Genomic DNA, 21,975 nt, shown 5'->3' with positions numbered 1-21,975 from the left:
GGAGTTCATGAAATGTAACTCCTCAACACCTGCTGCACTCATGCAGCCCCAGACCATGGCATTACCACCACCATGCTTAGCTGTAGGCATCACACACTTATCTTTGTACTTCTCACCTGATTGCTGCTACACATGCTGGAGAGCATCTGAACCAAACAAATTAATCTTGGTCTCACACAGGGCATTTTGATCAAATAATCAAAATGCCCTATGGTCATTTTGATTATTTTGCCCTATGGTCATTTTGATTATGACCACAGGGCATAATCCTGTGGTCATAATCAAATTGAGTGAGAGCAATTTGATCAACTAATCATTTGAACAAATTGTGAGGTAATGTGGGTGACTAGACTCACTCATGTCTTTGATAATGTCGGGGTCACACTCGCGGTACTTCTCCAGCTCGGCTTGCAGCTTTGTTCGCTCTTCCCTCAGAGACTGCAGCTGCTTCAGCAGAGAGCTTCTTTCTTTCTACACACACACACACACACACACACACACACACACACACACACACACACACACACACACACACACACACACACACACACACCCTGTTAGACAGATTCTTATGCACTAAACCTGATGACTGTGTGAAGGTTCTTTGATACCACTTCCTCTTACCGTTCCTTCTCGTCCCACTTTTGCCTTTTCCACTGTTTTCTCTAGAGAAACTTTTCGATGCTTTGCATCAGAAACCTGTAAAAGAAACAAAAACAAGAAAACAACATCAAGCTTCCTATAAAGTCTCAGAGTCTGGAAATTTAAGGAGTTTGATTTCAATATTTTCAAGGTCTAAATAAATCTAGATTTTAAATCTTCTGCAGTTTCATTCTGTGTCCTTTATTAATTATGATCAATATCTACATTTCCAAAGGTAAATTGGTCCAATCAGAGCTTGAAAATTGTAGCTTAAATAAAAGATGCAAAGTTTTTAGTTATCCATCCATCAACCAGACTACCCATCACTCGTCCATATTATAATCCAATCATCTGCCTATAAAAATGCATGCCTGTCCATTCATCCTTTGTCCATTTTTAAAGTCTGTGGGTTTTACAGGTTCCATATGAAAGGGGTTTGAACTCAAATATTAACTGGAATTCTGTTATGGAAAATGTGAAGAATATCTTTAATCACAATTAGGGCTGCAACTAACGATTATTTTAGTGATTGGATAAAAGAGAAAAAAAGCCCATTCTGCAGATTTCTCATTAAACCACTTAAGCCTTTCTTATATGGTATCAGAAATACATGAAAATATGCAAATAAACAAGAAATTCAATTCATTTTTGAAATAAGAAAAACAATGTATAAAGCATTGAACAAAAGCCTTCCTTCTGGTATTCAGAAATTATTTAAGTTAAGAGAGAATAAATATCATTTGTGAGGTTTGTTTATATTTGAATGTGCAAAACAGAAGAGCCAGATAAAGTCTAGATGTGTTTCAGTTATTGGTGTGAAACTGTGGAATGAATTGAATGATGATTTTAAGTTATGTCCTTTCTTGGTGAGCTTTAAAAGAGCTCTAAAATGTAAAATGATAAATTCTTATTCTGTTATGTAGATTTATACATGTACTGTGAAGATATCTTGGTTGGGTATAAAATAGGGTAGGCAAGAATAAGCGTGGCTTCAGCCTATTCCTTTTTTAGTAAATTATGGGTAAATTAGTGTTTTTTTTTTGTTTCCTGTGTTTAATGTGGACAATTTATCAAAATAAATTGATTGATTGATTGATTGATTGATTGATTGATTGATTGATTGATTGACTGACTGATTGATTGATTGCCTAAATTGCAAGAACAGCATGCCTTTAGTGACACTTGATCATTTGTAGCCAATGCTAAAAATATATCTAGAAATTACACATATGAAAAGCTCAGCCCTTTCTGCTGGACTTACACATTTTTTGCCCTTCTTTGGCTTCATTACTGTTCTAGCTGTGTTATTCTTTAAGTAAATGGCCTTTTTGAGACTATATTCTACATTTAATTAATTGTTTACTAAATTAGTTGGCAACTATTTCAATAACTGATCCATCACAATTAACCGTTTCAGTACAAATAATCATTATTATATTTTGTAAACAAATGGGTTCTTCTCAAATGGGATGTAAAGGCACAACAAAAGTAATCTAAGAACCAAGCTGTGTTTGGGATGCAGCTAGTGATTATTTTAATGATCAGATGATTTTCTACTAATAAAATTTGTAGAAAATATTTTTCACTATTTGACTCAGCCAATATCATCAGTAGTTTGCGCCATTGATAAAATCTGAAACCATCAGTGCAGTGATATGACTGTATGACAGCAATGCAAGCACATACTTGGAGGAAATTCACATTGTGCCACAATGTACTGCTGGTTTGTCTCTGAAAAAAATGGCAGCTGACATTCTCTGCAGAGTTAAAATTACACCATCTGTCAACCAGGCAACCAAAGAGGGAAGTGGGTCATCACAGACCACGAGAGCTTCAAAGAGCAGTAGAGTGACTTTTATGCCATTATAAACATTCTACAGATGAGCAGAAAACCCAAGACGTTTCCTCAGCTAAATTGAGAGAAATGAGTTACAATTTATTTTAAACTCTGATTTATCTGCCTTTAAAATAAATTAGAAAATGCAAAACTTCAATTCTGGCATTTTAAAATACAGATATTTACTGCCTCTTCTTGTATCCTTTTAGCAGTTTTTCTAAGCTATTTTCTGCATCCCAACCTCTTTACTACAGCAAAGTCAACTACAGTTGACAGCATCATTCTGAACAGAGAAGCAGACAAAAAAGGCCTGCTGGGAAACAAAACCTCGTCTCCTCCCTTCATCAGTTACAGATTTTACTAAAAATAAAGAAGCATTGATTAATTTATCTGTTAGGTGTGTGGTAGTTAGCAGTATCAAGACACATCAAGGTGTTAAGTGTTCCGTCACACAATTCCTCAGTTTAAAATAATTTCTAAAAGACTGTGAGAAAACGTGATTAAAGTTTTGACAGAATACCGGACCTGTTGCTGCACACAAACTGTCAGCAGCAACACAAAAACTGTCACCTGTTTCTGCAACTCCTCTAGCTTGTGCTTGCGAGCATGTAAGGCCTTACTGGGAAAAGCCCAGTAGTAGTTGGAGGTGCCGATTCGTTCACAGTCCACCATGTTGTCATCCACCAGGCTCTGTAGCACTTCCTTCACCGTCATAGGAGCTGAAAGCACAAAGGTTAGAGGACAACAGTCCAGACATGCTTCTCTCAGGACCGAAGGCTACTTGGAGATTTATAAGAGAACTACAAGCTCAGCTGTATTTGGCATCATGGATGATATAGTGTTTTCCTGAGGATCATCACCATCAGGTTTTACTTCTCCAGAGCTCTACTGGATCAGTTCTGGGACCCACAGCTACAGCCAGGCAGATGGTTAAACACTGTGCCTAAAGAGTTTGCTGCATGAGCAGAAGTTACATCTTGAATGTTGTTAGTGGTGAAATGTGATACTCTAATGCTTTGCTGGTTCCTTTCACACTGAAAACAAAAGCTGCTGAGAGGAGGTAAAGCAGCAGCAGAAACACAGAGGGCCGCTTGAACACTAAACAAGCTCATGGTTGCTCAGGAAACTGAAAACATAAATAAATTCTCAAACTAACATGGATGCACCACTGGACAAAGCAAGCAGCACTGTGAAGATCATGTTTGTGATTTCTTTTGTCCATTTAACACAATTCAGCCTGATCTACTCTGTGAGAAACTCCAGAAGACAAAGGTGGAGGCCTCAACAATTACCAGGATCTATGACTACATCACAAACAGACTGGAGGACTTTGTGTCTAACCAGGTGGTCAGCAACACAGGAGCACCGCAGGGCACTGTACTCTCACCATTCCTTTTCTCTCTGTACACTTCAGACGTCCAGCACAAGTCTGACTTCTGTCGTCTACAGAAATACACAGATGACTCTGCAGTTGTCAGGTTTATCAGAGATGGACAAGAGGCTGAGTCCAGAGAGCTGGTGGACCGCTTTGTGTTAAGGCACATGTGTCAAACTCAAGGCCTGTCCAAGAAAAGAAAAATCGATTTACAAGTAAGACTGAATGAAGATGTGTGAGTTGGTGTCTGGGCGGCAGGTGGCGCTAGACTTTTTTTGTTATCCGTTATCTTGACCGACAACATAAAATAAAATCGGTCATATACTATTTTTATCCGTGAAATTACAATCATATTAACATCGGCCATTTAGTCACATTTTATGCGGTTTAGTTAATATTCACCGTGAGTCCAGATCCCCTCACACATTAAGCAGATAAATGTATCTATATCTAAGCGACTTCACTTAAATTAGCATCACTTCACCCGCTGGGGTCTGAACAACTTCCTCCTGGTTCCCATCTGCAGAAAAATCTGCGCTAATTCATCAGTCAGTTGGATCTGTCTGATCCAAACAGATCAACTGAACTCTGAGTGTTTTACCCTGCGCGGTCCGGTGTGAGCTTTTACCAGGATTTTTTTTTTTTTTTTTTTGCGTGGTTTTGCTTCTCCCAAACGGACAGATGTTTCGTCTGCAGCTCCTCCAGAGCGCCACTCTCCTGGGTAACATTCACCAAGAAGGCTCCATTTGTTAAATCTGCTGGATGAGTTACTTCCAGCGGTTTCTAATTCTTCGCAGTCCGCAGTGGTTGAGCAGCGGACTGCGCATTACAGTCTAATTAACTTTTGCATCGTCATTTATTTCCTCAAGATAAACTACCGGCTCCTCAAATGGATTAACACAACATTGCATTCTCTTTAGTTTTCTCTTGTCTGTAATGGAGACTTGAATTTAACGGCCATTTCAACCAAAGGTTTGTAACGCGCTTCCTAACCAGACGCTCCAAAGCGTCCGGTCCATAACTCTTCAACACGCTGTCAGCTCCCGGTCAGAAAGACGCATTTAGTTCAGAGACCATGAGATGATATTCAGAAAGAATGTTTTTAATTAATTGATTTCAGTTGCCTCTGAGACTAAATCTTTGCGTAAAGTCTATAATGTCTGCCCATGTGACTTGTTTTTATTATTTGTTTGCTTACCTTTAAACACTGATTTAAATATTATAATTTTTAAACTGAGCAGTAATTTTACATCCATGGGAACTGAAATGTAATATTTAAAACTTCAATACATAAAATCAGTTATTTAACTATATGAGGTGTTTAATTTATTTTTAACATTGTATTTTCATACATTTATGCTAGGGGTGCCCAAGTCTAGTTTTCCAGAGCTACCATCTGCAACTTTAGATGGATTCCTTCTCTAACACACCTGGACCATTGACTCATTATAAGCCTCTACAGAACTGAATGAGGGAAGTCAACCTTTTGTCTGGGGTGTTTTAGCAGGGATGCCCTCCTGATTTGTACCGTCAATGTGGCCCGTTGAGGGGGGCCAATATGCTGAAGTGGCCCTCGGTGAAATTGAGTTTGACACCCCTGCTCTAGCACATAATAAATCATTTAGAATATTTAGAGTTAAAATAACATTTCTCATCTTAGGATCAACCACCAACTCCAACATCCTAACTCTTATCCCCATAGGCCTGGTAGTTGCACCAGGGCACATTTGCACAAACAAATTGATTCTATAGAAAATTGCAATTCCACTTTTGAGAGTGCACTCTAAAAAGTCTACTCTAAAAATACACTGTTTAGAGAACACTTTAGAAAGTGTATTTGGCTGCAGTTCATCTTATGGACTTATTTACATGGATCTCACTGAATTCTTTTGCTTTAGTTATGACAACTTTCTTTCATGTGTTCAATTAGCTACAAGTTACAAATCTTGAACTTAAAAGAACTTTTTACTTTGACTTTTTTTACTTTTTTATTTTATTTTCTAGAATAAGCATGCTGCTAACAGATTTTAAATTTATCTACTTGTGACTGAAATAGAAATTAATTTTTGATTTTTCAAAATATCTTTAGCTGAAAGAAACTGATTTGCATGAAACCAGTGAGCAATTTTAAACTGAGTGATGCTCACCTGCGTTCTCTCAATCTCAACACAACTTTATAGATAGCAGAAACGTCATAAACATGTTGAGCAGTAGGTATAGTTGTTACTATACTGTTTACAACAAAGACACTGAACATATTTCTATATGAAATGAGGGTATTGATATAGTTAAGGAGTGGTATTTAACTCTGACCTGCCTTCAGGTAAACACTTCAGAGTTCTGGAAAGAAAAACAACCTGCTTGACTTAATTACATTCCCTGCAAGTCTCAGTAAGAACAATGTCTGTGTGCAGAGAACATTAAATCCCTTCTATGTATTCACACTAATTGTATTACATTACTATCAGACTTTAAATGTTGTCCTGAATATGTACACACCTTCATAGTGTTAATTCAACAGGATTCATGTAGTCCTGTAGTCACCCCATTATTAAATATTTTTGATTTAGATTTTTTTCTGTTTTCTGTAATTTATTTTTTTAAAAAGTGAAAGTGACTTTCTTTTGAAAACTGTTTATATTTACTCACCAATGCCCTTTGACTTGGGGGCAATCTTCTCAATGTCTTTAAGCTGAAACACGTCCTTCTAAAAGAGCAAAAAAAAAAAAAACATGCTTAAGAACTTCTTACTGGTTATATGCAGGAGGAAGAAGACCATTTAACTTCTGTCTACATGAGGATCAGTTTATATTTAGGTTTTATGGATGCTATTACAGGAATATGGACAATAATTTTTTTTGCAACATTAATCCCCAGGTTGCTGGGTATGTTTCCTGTAACCATGCAATTAAAATGCTTTAAGGAAATTTAACTGTGGCTCTAAAAAAAGATTGGAAATTTGTTAGACTAAACTATCACTCACATAATTTAAGCGTTTTACATTAAAATAGAATACAGATAATTCTAAAAATATTTTGGAGATATTCCAGTTTGTTAAAATAGAATTTACAATGTCTACAAAAAGTATTTACTCCCTTGGATGGGCTTTTTTGACAAAGAAAAATACAAAAAACCCTGTAACATCAAAGTGAAAATCAATTCCCATAAAATAACGACAGGTAAAAAATATTAACATCCATCCAGTTTCTAACACCCTCAGTGTTGTGGTACTCGAGATCGGTCTTGGTCTCAAGTCCGGTCTTAAGACCGTTTTCTGATGGTCTCGGTCTCGTCTCGGACTCGACCGCATTTGGTCTCGGTCTTGTCTCGGTCTCGGGCTCTGAGGACTCGGCATTTTATTTCAAGACCAGTCGAGACCGCAACTGTGAAAATATAACTAAACGTGCAGCATACTGTCCAGTTTATTTGTTAACATCTTTGTTTTCAGTGGATGCAAAATGCACCAATTAAAATCCAAGCAACTACGTGTTTCTCCCCCTCCCCCTCCCCTCCCCACCTTTCACTCGCACGCGGCGCTCCAGGACATGCGCAGTGGTTTTCTCTCAGCGGCAGAAAATGTTTGTCTAATCGTCAGTAATATAATATCGCTGCATAAATAGTAAGAAATCCGATGGCCAGAGCTAACTCAGCAGCGCTTCGCTTTCACAGACGGTGGGGACAACGTCTAACTATTTTTGTCACTTAGAAAAGTAGCTCAAAGAAGGTAAGCTCCGTTAACGTGATGTTAGCAAAGCTAGCTGTACAGAGACACATAAGAATTTGTGATGAAAAAAAGTCACTCACTGCCTGAATTATTGTGCGGAGATGTTGACTGACTTGTCGCATATATAGGACAACGCTATGTCCAAAAGTCTGCAATATAGTGATGTGACATTCAGAAACAGTCGATTCTTCTCCACGGCTCTTTATTTATTAGATAGGACTGGAGTGTCACTCACTGAGAGCCGTTGTTCTATCAGATTACCATACGCTGTCAGAATAGCAAACATGCAGTGAGTACCATGCCTGCGCATGCGCATTAAGAAGTCCGACCGTCAGAGGAGTTGTCAGTTCACCATATGCAGCAAGTTATGACGAAAATAAGTCATTAAATTGTTTTCAATGATAACTATATAGATATACATGTGTTGTCATGGTTTCAAAGTGTATTTAAAGCAGGTCTGGCTGCAGCTGGAGTCAGCTACAACACACGCCCGTGTAAAACTCACTTAACCGCTAAGTCAGGATGCCATACAACTGTTAATAACAGATCTACGTCATGATTCTATGTTCTTAGCATACATGCAGTGAGTACCATGCCAGCGCATGCACCTTAAGAAGTCCGACCGTCAGTGGAGTTGTCAGTTCAGCATATGCAACAAGTTATGACGAAAATAAGTCATTAAATTGTTTATAATATGACATAATATGATAACTAGATAGATATACATGCGTTGTCATGGTTTCAAAGTGTATTTAAAGTAGGTCTGTCTGCAGCTGGATGCCATACAACTGTTAATAACCAAGTGTATGATGATCTACGTCATGATTCTATGTTGCTGATTAAATAAAATCATATGGTAATGACAGCGTATGCATGTCTGAGCTATCTGACAACGTATGCTGATCTGACAGAACACCGTGAGTTCATGTTAAGCGTATGACGATCTGACCTGACAGAACACCTGTTCTTTGTTCTAGTAATGCTCTGTGTACACTGCATCATTATTTAATTATGTACGTTGATATTTAAATTAAATAACTAAAACACAAGGACAAAAGAGCACGCAGAGCATGCACATTGCTCTTTGTTTTTGTTCAAAGTGGCAGCTGTAATGTCTGCCATGGTGTCAGACTACCTGGCTTCATGTACTGGGATAGAGAGTGAAAACAGTCCCGATGAGCGCCTTCTGTTTGGTTACTTCTTGCTTGTTGCTCCTTGGTCAGTGTTCATAGTTGAGCGTTATTTACCGTCAGGGCATTGCCTCAATTGCTATGTTTAATGGTGCAGAGAGTGGTGGTTTCTTATATGAGCAATATGGGCAAATTCCCAGGGTGTTATGTTTTTAGTGATGGCACGAGACCATCACACATTGTAGCACAGAAATGGAATATGTAATATTGGTAAAATGTATTAAGTATTTAATATTTAGGTGTTTTTATGGGGATATGGATCTTTCAGATTATTCTGAGAAGCAATTTCGATCATATTTTACATTTTATTGTGTCATGTAGCACGGCCGCTGGTCTTGGTCTTGACTTGGTCTCGGACCCTAAAAGTCTTGGTCTTGTCTCGGTCTCGATACACTGGTCTTGGTCTTGTCTTGGTCTCGGGTTAGGTGGTCTTGAACACAACACTGAACACCCTTGTCCCCAGCGGGGTCAGGAGCGGTGGTGGTGCCTATCTCTAGTGAACATTTTGGGCTAGAGGCAGGGTCACCCTGGACAGGTCACCAGTCTGTCGCAGGGCAACACAGAGACAGACAGGACACACAACCACGCGCACGCACACACACACGCACACACACACACACACACACACACACACACACACACACACACACACACACACACACCTACAGACAATTTAGAGAAACCAATTAACCTGACAGTCATGTCTTTGGACTGTGAGAGGAAGCCAGAGAGAACCCACACACACAGGGAGAACATGCAAACTCCATGCAGAAAGACCCCGGACCAGGAATCAAACCCAGAACCTTCTTGCTGCAAAGCAGCAATGCTACCAACGGCGCCACTGTGCCGCCCAATATTTTACATATTCACATAATTTGAAATCCAGCCAATTGGTGATAAGTCATCTCAAAATGAGTAGAATGGGGATTATTGAAGTAAGTGAAGTGATAGTTTAAAAACCACTCACTGGTTCATCAACATGTCATTATAGCATGAAGGCTAAAGAACACGTGTAAATCTATATGTAAATTATTTCTGCTTGTCCTTACTTTTGTAGAAATCAGTTTTCACTTGAGGGATTTTTCTCTAAATGTTTTTATCCAAAATGTTGTTGATCATGAGTGATTTGTAAACAATAAAAGAATAAACATCCATGGAGCTGAATACATTTTTAGAGGCACTGTACATGAAAATTACAAGACGGAGTCAAAAACAAATTTAATTAAGGTCTTAATTTTTTTATATAGTTATAGTTTTTTTCTAAAATCTAAATCTAAATTTTGAAGGGGTAAAGGCCAATTCAAACATATTTAATCCACCATAGATTAGTAATGTTGAACAAAAATAAACCTGTGAGGAAATAAAATGAAGAGGCAAGATGATTCTCTGCTGAGGGAAAATCTTTGGATTCCCTAAAATGAGTTGAGCTGAAAAAAATGCAGGGCTTCCCTGCCCCCAACCAGCCTAGCCATTGTGTGTTTTTGTTTTTTTTAAAAATAATTTTTTATTTTTTTTATTTTTTTAATAAGCCAGATTGCAAGCGTCTCTTCTGTGGTGAGCATTTCACTGGCGGGGCAAAATTACTCCTGAAATAAAGATGGGTTTATAGTAGAGATGTGCCGATCAGGTTTTTTCCTCCCGATACCGATACCGATCACCCATGAGGGCCGATCACCGATACCAATCACATAATTATTATTATTATTATTTTTATCATAAACACTACCGGTTACATTATGTGGAAAAAGGAACCATGAATTCACCTTAATTTAGACAAAAACTTGTTTTTAATAACTTTTTTCAAGAAGAAAACTAAACCAAACAGGCATTGTGCAAATTGTACTGCTATTGATAATACTGTCTTTAACAGACTGAAAACATATGAAGGCTCTGAAGAGGCTAAATAATGCAAAGAGCCAAAATAAAACCTCTCAACATTGCCGAAAAAAATTCAAGTATAAAACTTAACATTCAAAGGCAAAAACTGGTTCCATTACAATAAACAATCCAGAGTTACTGAATGAAAACTTCCTGTTAGCATGGCGGCTAGCTGATTGCTGCTAGCTCTGAGTGGCTGTTTCTGACTCAGCGGAGTAATTATGCAGAACAGGGAGGAGATCGATTTTTTTTTTTAGAGATTATCTGTCTCATGTTAGGACAGCGAAAGTTTTAATACGTATGTAAAATTTATTTTTTTAGGTTAGATGCTGCAGCTTTAAGCAGAGGTTCGGTGTGAGAGTCACTACCAGGTGAGCAGAAGCGAAGCTCCGTCTGTCAAATATTACTACCTGTAGCGTAGCAGCGGTTCAACAGGAGAGCAGAACCAGCGTCTTACATCGCAGCTCGAAGACTTAAATAATTTTGCGGGTTATTTGTTTAGCTTTCTGACCGTCATGCTAATCCGGGTGAGTGTTTGTAGCTGTGCGCTGTTTTACCTGCTATCTGATCCTCCGTATGTCTTTTTTACTGCAGTGAGCCTCGATGTAGCCAATCTCCGTCAAGTATGGCATTGTTTCTATGTCGTATTAGCTTCATTGTGTTGATGCATTTTGACTTGCTTCAATTTTCCGCCGCAACACGCAAACTTCCCCATTCACTCAGTGCGATATAGTTCCACATCGCTTTGGATTTGTTGCTGCACGTTTGCGCAGTGTGAAGGAAAAAGGAGACCAGCTGCACAGGCAGGTTGGAAATGAGATGATCGGTATCGGCAACAAGAGCCAATGATCGCCGATCACCGATAATGCACTTTTTCACGAAAATCGGCCCGATTATGATCGGTGACCGATCGATCGGCACACCTCTAGTTTATAGTTTTTAATAGTTTATTCATTGACAGGAAGCGTGCACCAATCAGACAGCTGGCACCTCTGCGTGTTAGCCGCTTAGCTTAGCGTGCGTTGTCGTGGCTTGATCTCTGAATAGGGTTGCCACCCGTCCCTTAAAATACAGAATCGTCCCGTATTTGGCTGTTAAATGTTGCATCCCATATTGAACCGATATGGGACATGATTTGTTCCGTATTTTTATAAATGTCCGATAGACACAATTTAAAATATGCTAGTTTTAAAACTTAGCAACATGTCTTGATTGAAATAGCCTAATTATAGTTTTCACATTAATAACTTATTCTGCCCTATTAACCTTTATGTTACCTGTAGTTACAGCAGATTGTTTGCTAAGATCTTCTGATCTGCCCTTTGTCTGTGTGGAAAACAATCAGGAGAAGTTCCAGCTTCACACTGATCTGTGAAAAGCCATAAAACAGCAGGAGTTCAGGCCAGTGGAGGAGAAGCTCTGCTTCCACTTTGTTTAGATAAAGGTGACAACTGGTGTTTGATCTTGAAAACAAATTGTAGAGAGCTTCTAACTTTAAAGAGGGTCAGAGACAGCTTAGGGCTGTTGTAAACGAATATTTTAGTAATCGAGTAATCTATCGATTATTCTTACGATTAATCGAGTAATCGGATAAAAAAAAAATTATAAAATGAAATATTGGTAAATCTGGCATAATACCGGTGTTACTATCAGATATCAATATCAGTCCAATTTTTCATATTTGAGCATCCCTAACAGTTGCTTTTTTGTAGTTTAGAAAACTAACCTGTAACAATAATAGCTCACTTTCTAAGTTAACCAGAAGAAAAGTTATAGAAAAATCTGAAATCATATTGAATTTAATAACAAAGAGGCAGGCTCACAAATATGCTTATAAAAAATGTCTACAATCCAGCTTTTAGTTTATGTATTCATCTTCAGTGAGTTTAATAGATTAATTAAACTCACCTTGCCACCTAACCTGTCACGCTTTGGGTTTGAAAATACGGGAAATGCCGCCTGGAGTGGGAGGAGAGGGCGAATGAACGAACGAAGATGGGGTGGAGGGGAGGAAATAGACCAGCGGACTGACGAACCGTTAGACCGGGGTCGAACACGGGGGAAGCAACATGGGATATTTACGACACCTTCACTGGTCACACTCAGAAACTCATCTACCAGCCATGTACGATGCGCTCCGCCACCCGTTTCTTCAGACCGGGATATGAAATTTATTGTGCGGTTCGTCGGTAAAGCTACATTTACACGGTAAGCATCAGCTACTCAGCCGCCCGCCCTGTTCAGGCTATCCGCTCACCTCAGCGCTCTTCCCGCTGTTCGCTTTCAACCAGCAGCCCCGGAGGAGAAATGCTGCCGTACTCCAGGCATTCCCCCAGTCATTTTAAGGATGCTTATTGGTTCCCCAAAAAAATGATAAAAAGTCGGGCATTATCATCAATCAATAAAATCCCCACGGGCCAATCTTGAAGATTGGACTTTATGCCGCTGAGACTTGGCTTTTGTCAACAACTCAGAGGCGGAAGTGAGAGCTCCGCGCAACGCAAATGAAGTCCCGGCCGGAACACGGTGCACTAACTAATAAAACATAAATTAACGAAGCTTCGAGGCAGGTGAATTTTCCTCGAGGAATTTTAGTAATCGAGGTACTCGAATCATTCGAGGAATCGTTTCAGCCCTAAGACAGCTTCTGGTTGGATGAGCAAAGATACGCCTTATTTGAATAAATTAAATACGCCTTTACTATAAAAGTTTGTACACAGGAGTAACAAATCAGATTTTGCTCTTTGCAATTTCTTCAAAGACGTCTTTGCTTTTTGTTTGTCGTTTCCATCTTTTGTCTTTTTCCATCTCAGGTAAATTTGTGTGTTGTTTGTGCTCTGAGTTTTCTGATGTTTTGTGATGTGTTTTTTCTGGTGATCGTATGAATCTGTCTAGAAATGCTGATTATTGTGACGCTGTTATCTCTGTGTGATCTCAGTCTTTGCACATAGCATTTTCTGAATCCGGGCATAAGAGAGGATATAACGGGTCAAAAGCTTTTAAAAAGGGTTAATAAGTTTTACAATCTTTCCTTTCTTAATATACGCTTATCACACACATTGTTACTAAGTGTAACAATAATGACCAAAATAAAATAGGAAATATTAAGGTCAGCAAATTCTCGTTATTTAGAACTACAGAGTCTTTGTAGTCCAAACCCCAGCAGTTCTCCCTATCTCTGTATTCTGTTGCTATAGTGATGACACTGCCCTGAGTGTGTGTCAGACTTATCTATCTTTATGAGACACCCAGTCAGTTTTAATGAAAAAAGCAGTCCTAACAACTGCTTCCCGTTCAGGATCCGTAAGGCCGATCCAAAAACCGTTTGAAGCATATGAGAGGGCTATTTGTCGTCTCATTTAGTACCGCGTTTCATATCTGTAGCTCATTCACAGTAATTGCAGTGATGAGAGAAAAATGGTGTGCGCTGAGCTCAGAACTTTTTCAGAAATGTATGTAAAACACTGGGGAGGAGCGTCAGTTAGTCCTGTCCCAAAACTTTGCTCCGAAGCACCTGGACCGAAAACCGTAAGCCCTAGGGAAATTTTGAAAACATTTTACCACTTTTGTGGGTGGGCACACAGCGGTACGAGCCGCATTAATGGTAATGGAAGATGTTATAACTAGAAAATTCCTGCAGTAATTTTAAGGGGCCTGCCAAAGTGTGCCCGTCGGTTTGGACCCAGCGTTCCGATGCTAAAAATTAGCCTAAATGCTAAAGAAAGCTTCAATGTAGTCAATAACCTGTGGAAAGTCAGAAGCATGTGGACTAAGCTGTACTTGTTCCATTCAGTATGTTGCATACGGTAAAATTAGCCAAAATGCTAATAATAGCATGAATGGTATCAGTAGAATGTGGGGTATCACTACCATGATGTCAACCATTGACTCAGTCCAATCAGTATTCTAAACATGGATAATAAGTAAATAAATTGGCTAAAAGCTTATTTTAGGTAAAATGCTAATGCGTGCAAGGAAGTGCACTAGTGGGTGGCAATGAAATGCTAATGTTTGTGCTGATGTTAATGAACTGCCTTGCGCAAGGCAGTTCACTATCCTGAGAAAAAAAACATAAAAGAAGAATAATATTTTTGCACCGCCTGCGGCGGTACACTGACGTGAAGGGAGTATGCAGGCTTTTATTTTGAAACTTTCAGTAAGCTTCATTTGAAATGGCAACACTAATCCCATGTGTAACAGTGGTTTGGTTAAACCAGTTATCTAACACAAAAAAGAGCAATTACATGATGTAAAAATTGTCAAGGCTTTTATTTTGAAAATTTTCAATAAGCTTCATTTTAAATTGCCACACTAATTTCATGTGTAATAGTGATCAGGTTAAATCAGTTATATAATGCTCAAAGCACAAGTAGTTTATAATACCAGCCAACTCCTCCTCTGTAATAATTGAGTGTTCCGCCATGTTGTAGTTCTGGCATGCTGCTCAGGCCTCTGTTTTAACTGACTCTTGGCCATAGATAGAACTACAGTTATGGCAGTTATGGCTGCTGGTTTGTAGTCCAAACCAGCAGATCTGCCTTTCTCTGGATTCTGTTGCTATAGCGATTGGCCCTCAGCCAACTGCTGTGTGTGTGAGACAGAAAGCTGGGGAAGGATTTCAATCTTTGAGACACCCATGAAATGCTAATGTTAATGAACTGCCTTGCGCAGTATCCTGAGAAAAAAAACATAAAAAAAAGATTTTCATTTTTGCACCGCCCATGGCGGTGCACTTTCGTGAGTGGGATTTGCAGAGTTTTATTTTGAAACTTTCAGTAAACTTAATTTTCATAACCACACTAATCCAATGTGTAACAGTGGTCTGGTTAATCTACCTGTATAATGCCCAAAACAGGAAGTAGTTCTAACTGCCAGCTGAGGCCTCCTCTGTAATAATTGAGTGTTCCGCCATGTTGTAGTTCTCACCTTCTGCTCTTCCCTCTGTATTAAAGTGTTCCACCTTATTTAGAACTACAGAGTCTTTGTAGTCCAAACCCCAGCAGTTCTCCCTATCTCTGTATTCTGTTGCTATGGTGATGAAACTGCCCTGAGTGTGTGTCAGACTTATCTATCTTTATGAGACACCCAGTCAGTTTTAATGAAAAAAGCAGTCCGAACAACTGCTTCCCGTTCAGGATCCGTAAGGCCGATCCAAAACCCGTTTGAAGCATATGAGAGGGCTATTTGTCGTCTCATTTAGTATCGCGATTCATATCTGTAGCTCATTCACAGTAATTGCAGTGATGAGAGAAAAATGGTGTGCGCTGAGCTCAGAAATTTTTCAGAAAAGTCTGAAAATGAATGGTGGAGTGCCTGAAGGTACCCTTGATTTTGCTCTGAAGCACCTTGACAGAAAACCGTCAGCCCTACAGAAATTTCGATGACATTTTACCGGAGCAGGAATGCGTATCAATGTCATGACCGACTTTCATACCAATAGACCAATTTTTGCACCCATGAGAGCGATTTCAAAATTATTTTGGGGTCAAAAATCCACTCTTTTTCTCACTCTAAGATTCGTCTAAGGTTCGGCAGTTGGAAATTTTGCTCGTTTTTCGCTTTTTACGTCGCCATCGTAACTCCGATCCCCAATAAAAATAATAGCTCCCTTCTCGGCATCGAGCCGCACGATTTGATACCACTTTTGTGGGTGGGCACGCAGCGGTACAAGCAGGTCAGTCACTGCTCTCCCTATGAATTGCTATGGCATGCCCCAATAATAATAATATCCAGGCATTCTATTGGGTGTAGAACAATACGTGCCTGCCATGCAATGCATGGAGGCAGTCCTTATGCATTGCTAATGGCATGCCCTGATAATAATAAAGAGGCGTTCTATTGGGTGTAGAACAATAGGTGCCTGCCATGCAATGCATGGAGGCAGTGACTGACTGCTCTCCCTATGCATTGCTTATGGCAGGCCCCAACTAGAAAATTCCTGCAGAAATTTTAAGGGGCCTGCCAAAGTGTGCCCGTCGGTTTGGACCCAGCGTTCTGATGCTAAAAATTAGCCTTAATGCTAAATAAAACTTCAATCTAGTCAATAACCTGTGGAGAGTCAGAAGCATGTGGACTAAGCTCTACTTGTACCATTCAGTGTGTTAAAATTAATGCATAAACTAAAATATGCCAAAATGCTAATATTAGCATGAAGACTATCAGTAGCATGTTGGGCATCACTAGCATGTTGTCTGTTATTGACTTACTCCATTCAGTATACTAAACTTGGCAAATAAGTAAGAAATTTAACAAATAGGTTATTTTAGGTAAAAGACTAATGCTAATGCGTGCAAGGAAGTGCACTAGTGGGGGGCGGTGAAATGCTAATGTTTGTGCTAATGTTAATGAACTGCTTTGCTGCCCAAGGCAGTTCACTATCCTGAGAAAAAAAAAAAAACATAAAAAAAGCTTAATATTATTGCACTGCCTATGGGGGTGCACTGACGTGAGGGGAGTATGCAGGCTTTTATTTTGAAACTTTCAGTAAACTTCATTTGAAATGGCAACACTAATCCCATGTGTAACAGTGGATTTATTAAACAGTTATCTAATGCAAAAAAGAGCAATTACATGATGTAAAAATTGTCAAGGCTTTTATTTTGAAATTTTTCAATAAGAGCAGACCAGAGCCAGACAGCCGAACAACTGATCCGCCTGTACATACTGCTGTAAACAACGTCCTATCTGAGCTCTTCACAAGAAACATGCAAAGGTAATAAAACGAAATAACATGGAGACATGAAGCAACACTGTAGGGCTGAAACGATTCCTCGAATGATTCGAGTACTTCGATTACTAAAAGTCCTCGAGGAAAATTTACCTGCCTCGAAGCTTCGTTAATTTATGTTTTATTAGTTGGCGCACCGTGTTCCGGCCGGGACTTCATTTGCGTTGCGCGGAGCTCTCACTTCCGCCTCTGAGTTGTTGACAAAAGCTAAGTCTCAGCGGCATAAAGTCCAATCTTCAAGATTGGCCCGTGGGGATTTTATTGATTGATGATAATGCCCGACTTTTTATCGTTTTTGGGGAACCAATAAGCATCCTTAAAATGACTGGGGGAATGCCTGGAGTACGGCAGCATTTCTCCTCCGGGGCTGCTGGTTGAAAGCGAACGGCGGGAAGAGCGCTGAGGTGAGCGGATAGCCTGAACAGGGCGGGCGGCTGAGTAGCTGATGCTTACCGTGTAAATGTAGCTTTACCGACGAACCGCACAATAAATTTCATATCCCGGTCTGAAGAAACGGGTGGCGGAGCGCATCGTACATGGCTGGTAGATGAGTTTCTGAGTGTGACCAGTGAAGGTGTTGTAAATATCCCGTATTGCTTCCCCCCGTGTTCGTCCCCCGGTCTAACGGTTCCTCAGTCCGCTGGTCTATTTCCTCCCCTCCACCCCATCTTACGTTCGTTCATTCGCCCTCTCCTCCCACTCCAGGCGGCATTTCCCGTATTTTCAAACCCAAAGCGTGACAGGTTAGGTGGCAAGGTGAGTTTAATTAATCTATTAAACTCACTGAAGATGAATACATAAACTAAAAGCTGGATTGTAGACATTTTTTATAAGCATATTTGTGAGCCTGCCTCTTTGTTATTAAATTCAATATAATTTCAGATTTTTCTATAACTTTTCTTCTGGTTAACTTAGAAAGTGAGCTATTATTGTTACAGGTTAGTTTTCTAAACTACAAAAAAGCAACTGTTAGGGATGCTCAAATATGAAAAATTGGACTGATATTGATATCTGATAGTAACACCGGTATTATGCCAGATTTACCAATATTTCATTTTATAATTTTTTTTATCCGATTACTCGATTAATCGTAAGAATAATCGATAGATTACTCAATTACTAAAATATTCGTTTACAACAGCCCTACAACACTGTCATATTTTTCTAAAAGCAGCAACTTTGAACCTGAACAGCTGAACCAGATCTCTGACACCAGAGCTGCGCTACTGTTAAGCTATGAGGCTTGTGCTTCGTCAGGCTTCGGAAGTAAAAAGCCCGAACCGTAACCTCTCCGCTAGTCTCTGACACTAACGACAATAAACACACATAATATACTTGAAAATAAGAAAAACATTGTCCGTTAGAATGTTTAGATACTTATATAGCACATTTTTACAAGAACAATGTCCGAGAATATTGCCTACTAGCATAAGCTAAGGTTAATGTTAGCCCAAAGTTTAAGTAAAACCCACCTTCGTGTCAGTGAATGTATAACGAGGCGAACATCTAAAACCTTTCTCCAGCTGACTTGTTGGGGCTTCGGATCGATGTACAAACCTTGGCCAAGCCCTAGTGTAAAATTATATTTTTATTGGATCGGAAACAATCAAGCCGCTTTTCCCTAAACGCGGAAGCTGAGGTGCAAAGAGTCCACTGACGTCAGTTAGTGAATTCCACCATATATTTCAATGGGGCAAAAATTTGCACAAAAGGGCAATTATTTCAAAAAGTACAATAGTGAAGTTTACCAAAAGTCATAGCACCATTCTCCTGAAGAAGCTGAATGTTTTGATATATGAATTAGTACAATTAGTGAAAGATAGTAGAAGTAGTCAACGAACAAAAAACGTACAGAAGACTGGATAATAATAATACAGGGAAACAGAAACACTAGTAGTGAGAATGCATTGAATCCATTCTCACTGACTAGAAAAATAGCTGTTCCTAGCGAAACAGCCGTGAGAATGCATATTTGCAGAATGACTGCAGCAGAAATGCAAGAAAAAGTTGAGAAAAGCTTAAGTAGTAGAAGAAAGGATAAGAAATAGAAATAGTTGGAACAATTAAACAGTGAAACATAGCAACATAGGAAAAAGCATAAATTAGCAGAAGCGGAAATCAGTACAAAACCAGAAATAGTTGAAACAATTAAACAGTGAAAGAAGCATAATTTAGCAGAAGCAGAAAAAAACAGAAATATTTGAAGCAGTGAATTATAGCAAAACATTGAAACAGTTGACATGGCTACATTTTAATGCATAAATTATTTCTCTAGAGTGAAATATGTATGAACAGCATCATTTTGTTTATCAAAAAGCACTAAAAGTTCAAAAACGGCAGTTACTAAAGTAGATCTCTAGTAACTGATAACAGTTAGAGAATCCCACCATGTATTTCAATGGGGCAAAAAATCTGCACAAAAGGGCAATTATTTCAAAAAGTACAGTAGTGAATTTTAGCAAAAGTCATAGCAGCAGTCTCCTGAAGAAGCCAAACGTTTTGATATATGAATTAGCACAATTAGTTGAAGATAGCAGACCGAAAAATGTGAGCAGGATCTTAATAAGTGAGAATGCAGTAATGCATTCTGACTGATAATGATAAAGAAATAATGAAACACTAGAATAGAGACATTCTATTGGGTGTAGAACAATAGGTGCCTGCCATGCATTAGGGTTAGGGCTAGGGTTAGCAGTGACATAGGGAGAGTCACTGCTGCATTGCTATGGCAGGCCCCAATAAGTGTAAAGGTCAAATGAATATAATTACTTTGTTTCTTGTAACTGCCATTAAAGTTTTATGCTTTTATTTTGGCAAAGTTCTGTATATGTATCCAACAGTGCTATGGGAAAAGGTAAACTGCAGTGAAGGAAAAGGTTAACAGCAAGGCAGAAAAACACATAAAAATCAACTTAAATTTAGCTTCAGTCAATAAGGGAACATGGTAACGGCGATTGAAGTTTATTTAAATATTTTAATTTTGATTACTTAATTAATGATTAATGAAAGGAATTGTATAAATGTAATGAGCTATGCTTCATGAACGATGAAAACAATTGTAATTTTTATTTTCCTTGTTTAGTTCTTACAGTGGTTGATGACATACAAGGATGGCTTTAATAAATCACCATTTTACCATCAGTTCCAGCCTTCTCACAGTTGACTGAATGCTATAGTAAGGCTTTTAGTCACATGTTATACAACAAACTGAAAAGATCTTTCATTTCTCTTCTCTCTAGACCAGACATGTCTAAAGTCCGGCCCGGGGACCAAATGCGGCCCGTGGTCAAATTTCATCCGGCCCGCAGCCTCTGTCATAAAATCAATAATGTCTGGCCCACACGTAGAATTAATACATTGGGCAGCAGTGCTGTTACCTGCATATGGCGTAGCTTACACACTAAATGCTGTTCCTCATTTACCCACTAGAGGGCAACAGCCCGTGTGACTCAGACCATTTGCAGCTGGAGCTGATTGAGTTGCAGTGTGACGCAGAGAGCTGCGGTCGGCACCATAGACATACTATAAAAATAGACCCCGCATTGGCTGCTCCGGAGCAGGAAATACGGCGGCCATCTTGGAGCGGTCGTCCTTCCTACTTTGCTCAACCAAAACAGCAGAAGATGCCTCACCACTGAGGGATATTGTTGTTCGGATTGATGGACTATTGATGTGAGGGCTCCACAAACAACATTTCATAAGTAAGATGGACATATTATTGTGTATATTTTGTGATTAGAACATTACTTTACTGTATTTATGTCCACCGGTGAGATACCAGCTAATATTAGCTACAGTGCTTGGTGTAATACGGGTTCAGCCCCGCTATGAAGGCTAACTGAGATTCTGTAAATCTAAAAAAATTAATTATTCTCTAACATTGACTTAGATTATCTGACACAAGAGCCTATATTAGAAATGAAACAATGTAACATATATTATAAAACTTATATTATGTGTTATAACATTCACCAGCAAAGTTTACACAGGTGGTAAAAACTATTATTTATATGTAATTCTTTCACTCTGTCAAAAGTAAGATACATCCTAAATCTTCCGTCTTTGTTTTGAAGGTTTCATAAATACACGATGTGAGGAAGAAGTGGGAAATATCTTTTAAGAGAGACAGATTCACTGCACAGCACGGATGAATCTCACATCGGATCTTGGACTCAATCTCAGCTGCTGAATCACTGAAGCTAGAACTCGTCGGCTGAAAAACATATACATTTATCTATGTATCTATCTGTTTGTCTGTCTCTCTGTCTGTATGTATGTATACACACATATAAACATGTATCCAATATATATTATTCAGTATTAATCATTATTTATTTGTGTCATTATTAATTGTTTTTTATTTGTGTTTGTACAGTTAAATAAATATGTATTAATATTACTAAATAATTTATTAAATAAATTATGAACGGCTGTGTGCTTTGTAATATGCCCTTCATACATCGATATCAGAATATTCCATTCCTATTCTATTGTTATAGCCACTAAGCATATTTAAATATGCTGAACTATGTATTAAAAACATACTTAAAAATACAATTGTTCATAAATGTTGCTTTGATAGATGTTTGAATATGGTTTCCA

General features: G+C 38.8%; 1 protein-coding gene across 1 annotated transcript in view; it reads right to left on the bottom strand.

The window, feature by feature from the left end:
* mnd1 (meiotic nuclear divisions 1 homolog (S. cerevisiae)) overlaps positions 1-21,975 on the bottom strand; it is a 36,149-nt gene that overhangs the window by 10,269 nt on the left and 3,905 nt on the right. Inside the window, exons 3-6 of the mRNA XM_088009566.1 lie at positions 6,504-6,561; positions 3,050-3,198; positions 625-699; positions 357-471 (exon numbers count right to left, since the gene is read on the bottom strand). Of these exons, the coding sequence (XP_087865692.1) occupies positions 357-471; positions 625-699; positions 3,050-3,198; positions 6,504-6,561 (397 nt within the window). The remainder of the gene's footprint in view (positions 1-356; positions 472-624; positions 700-3,049; positions 3,199-6,503; positions 6,562-21,975) is intronic.

Source organism: Poecilia mexicana, unplaced genomic scaffold, assembly GCF_051168715.1.
Source record: "Poecilia mexicana isolate PSO_F unplaced genomic scaffold, ASM5116871v1 scaffold_1, whole genome shotgun sequence".
Lineage (NCBI taxonomy): Eukaryota > Metazoa > Chordata > Actinopteri > Cyprinodontiformes > Poeciliidae > Poecilia > Poecilia mexicana.
This window is presented reverse-complemented; position numbering and strand designations above follow the sequence as displayed.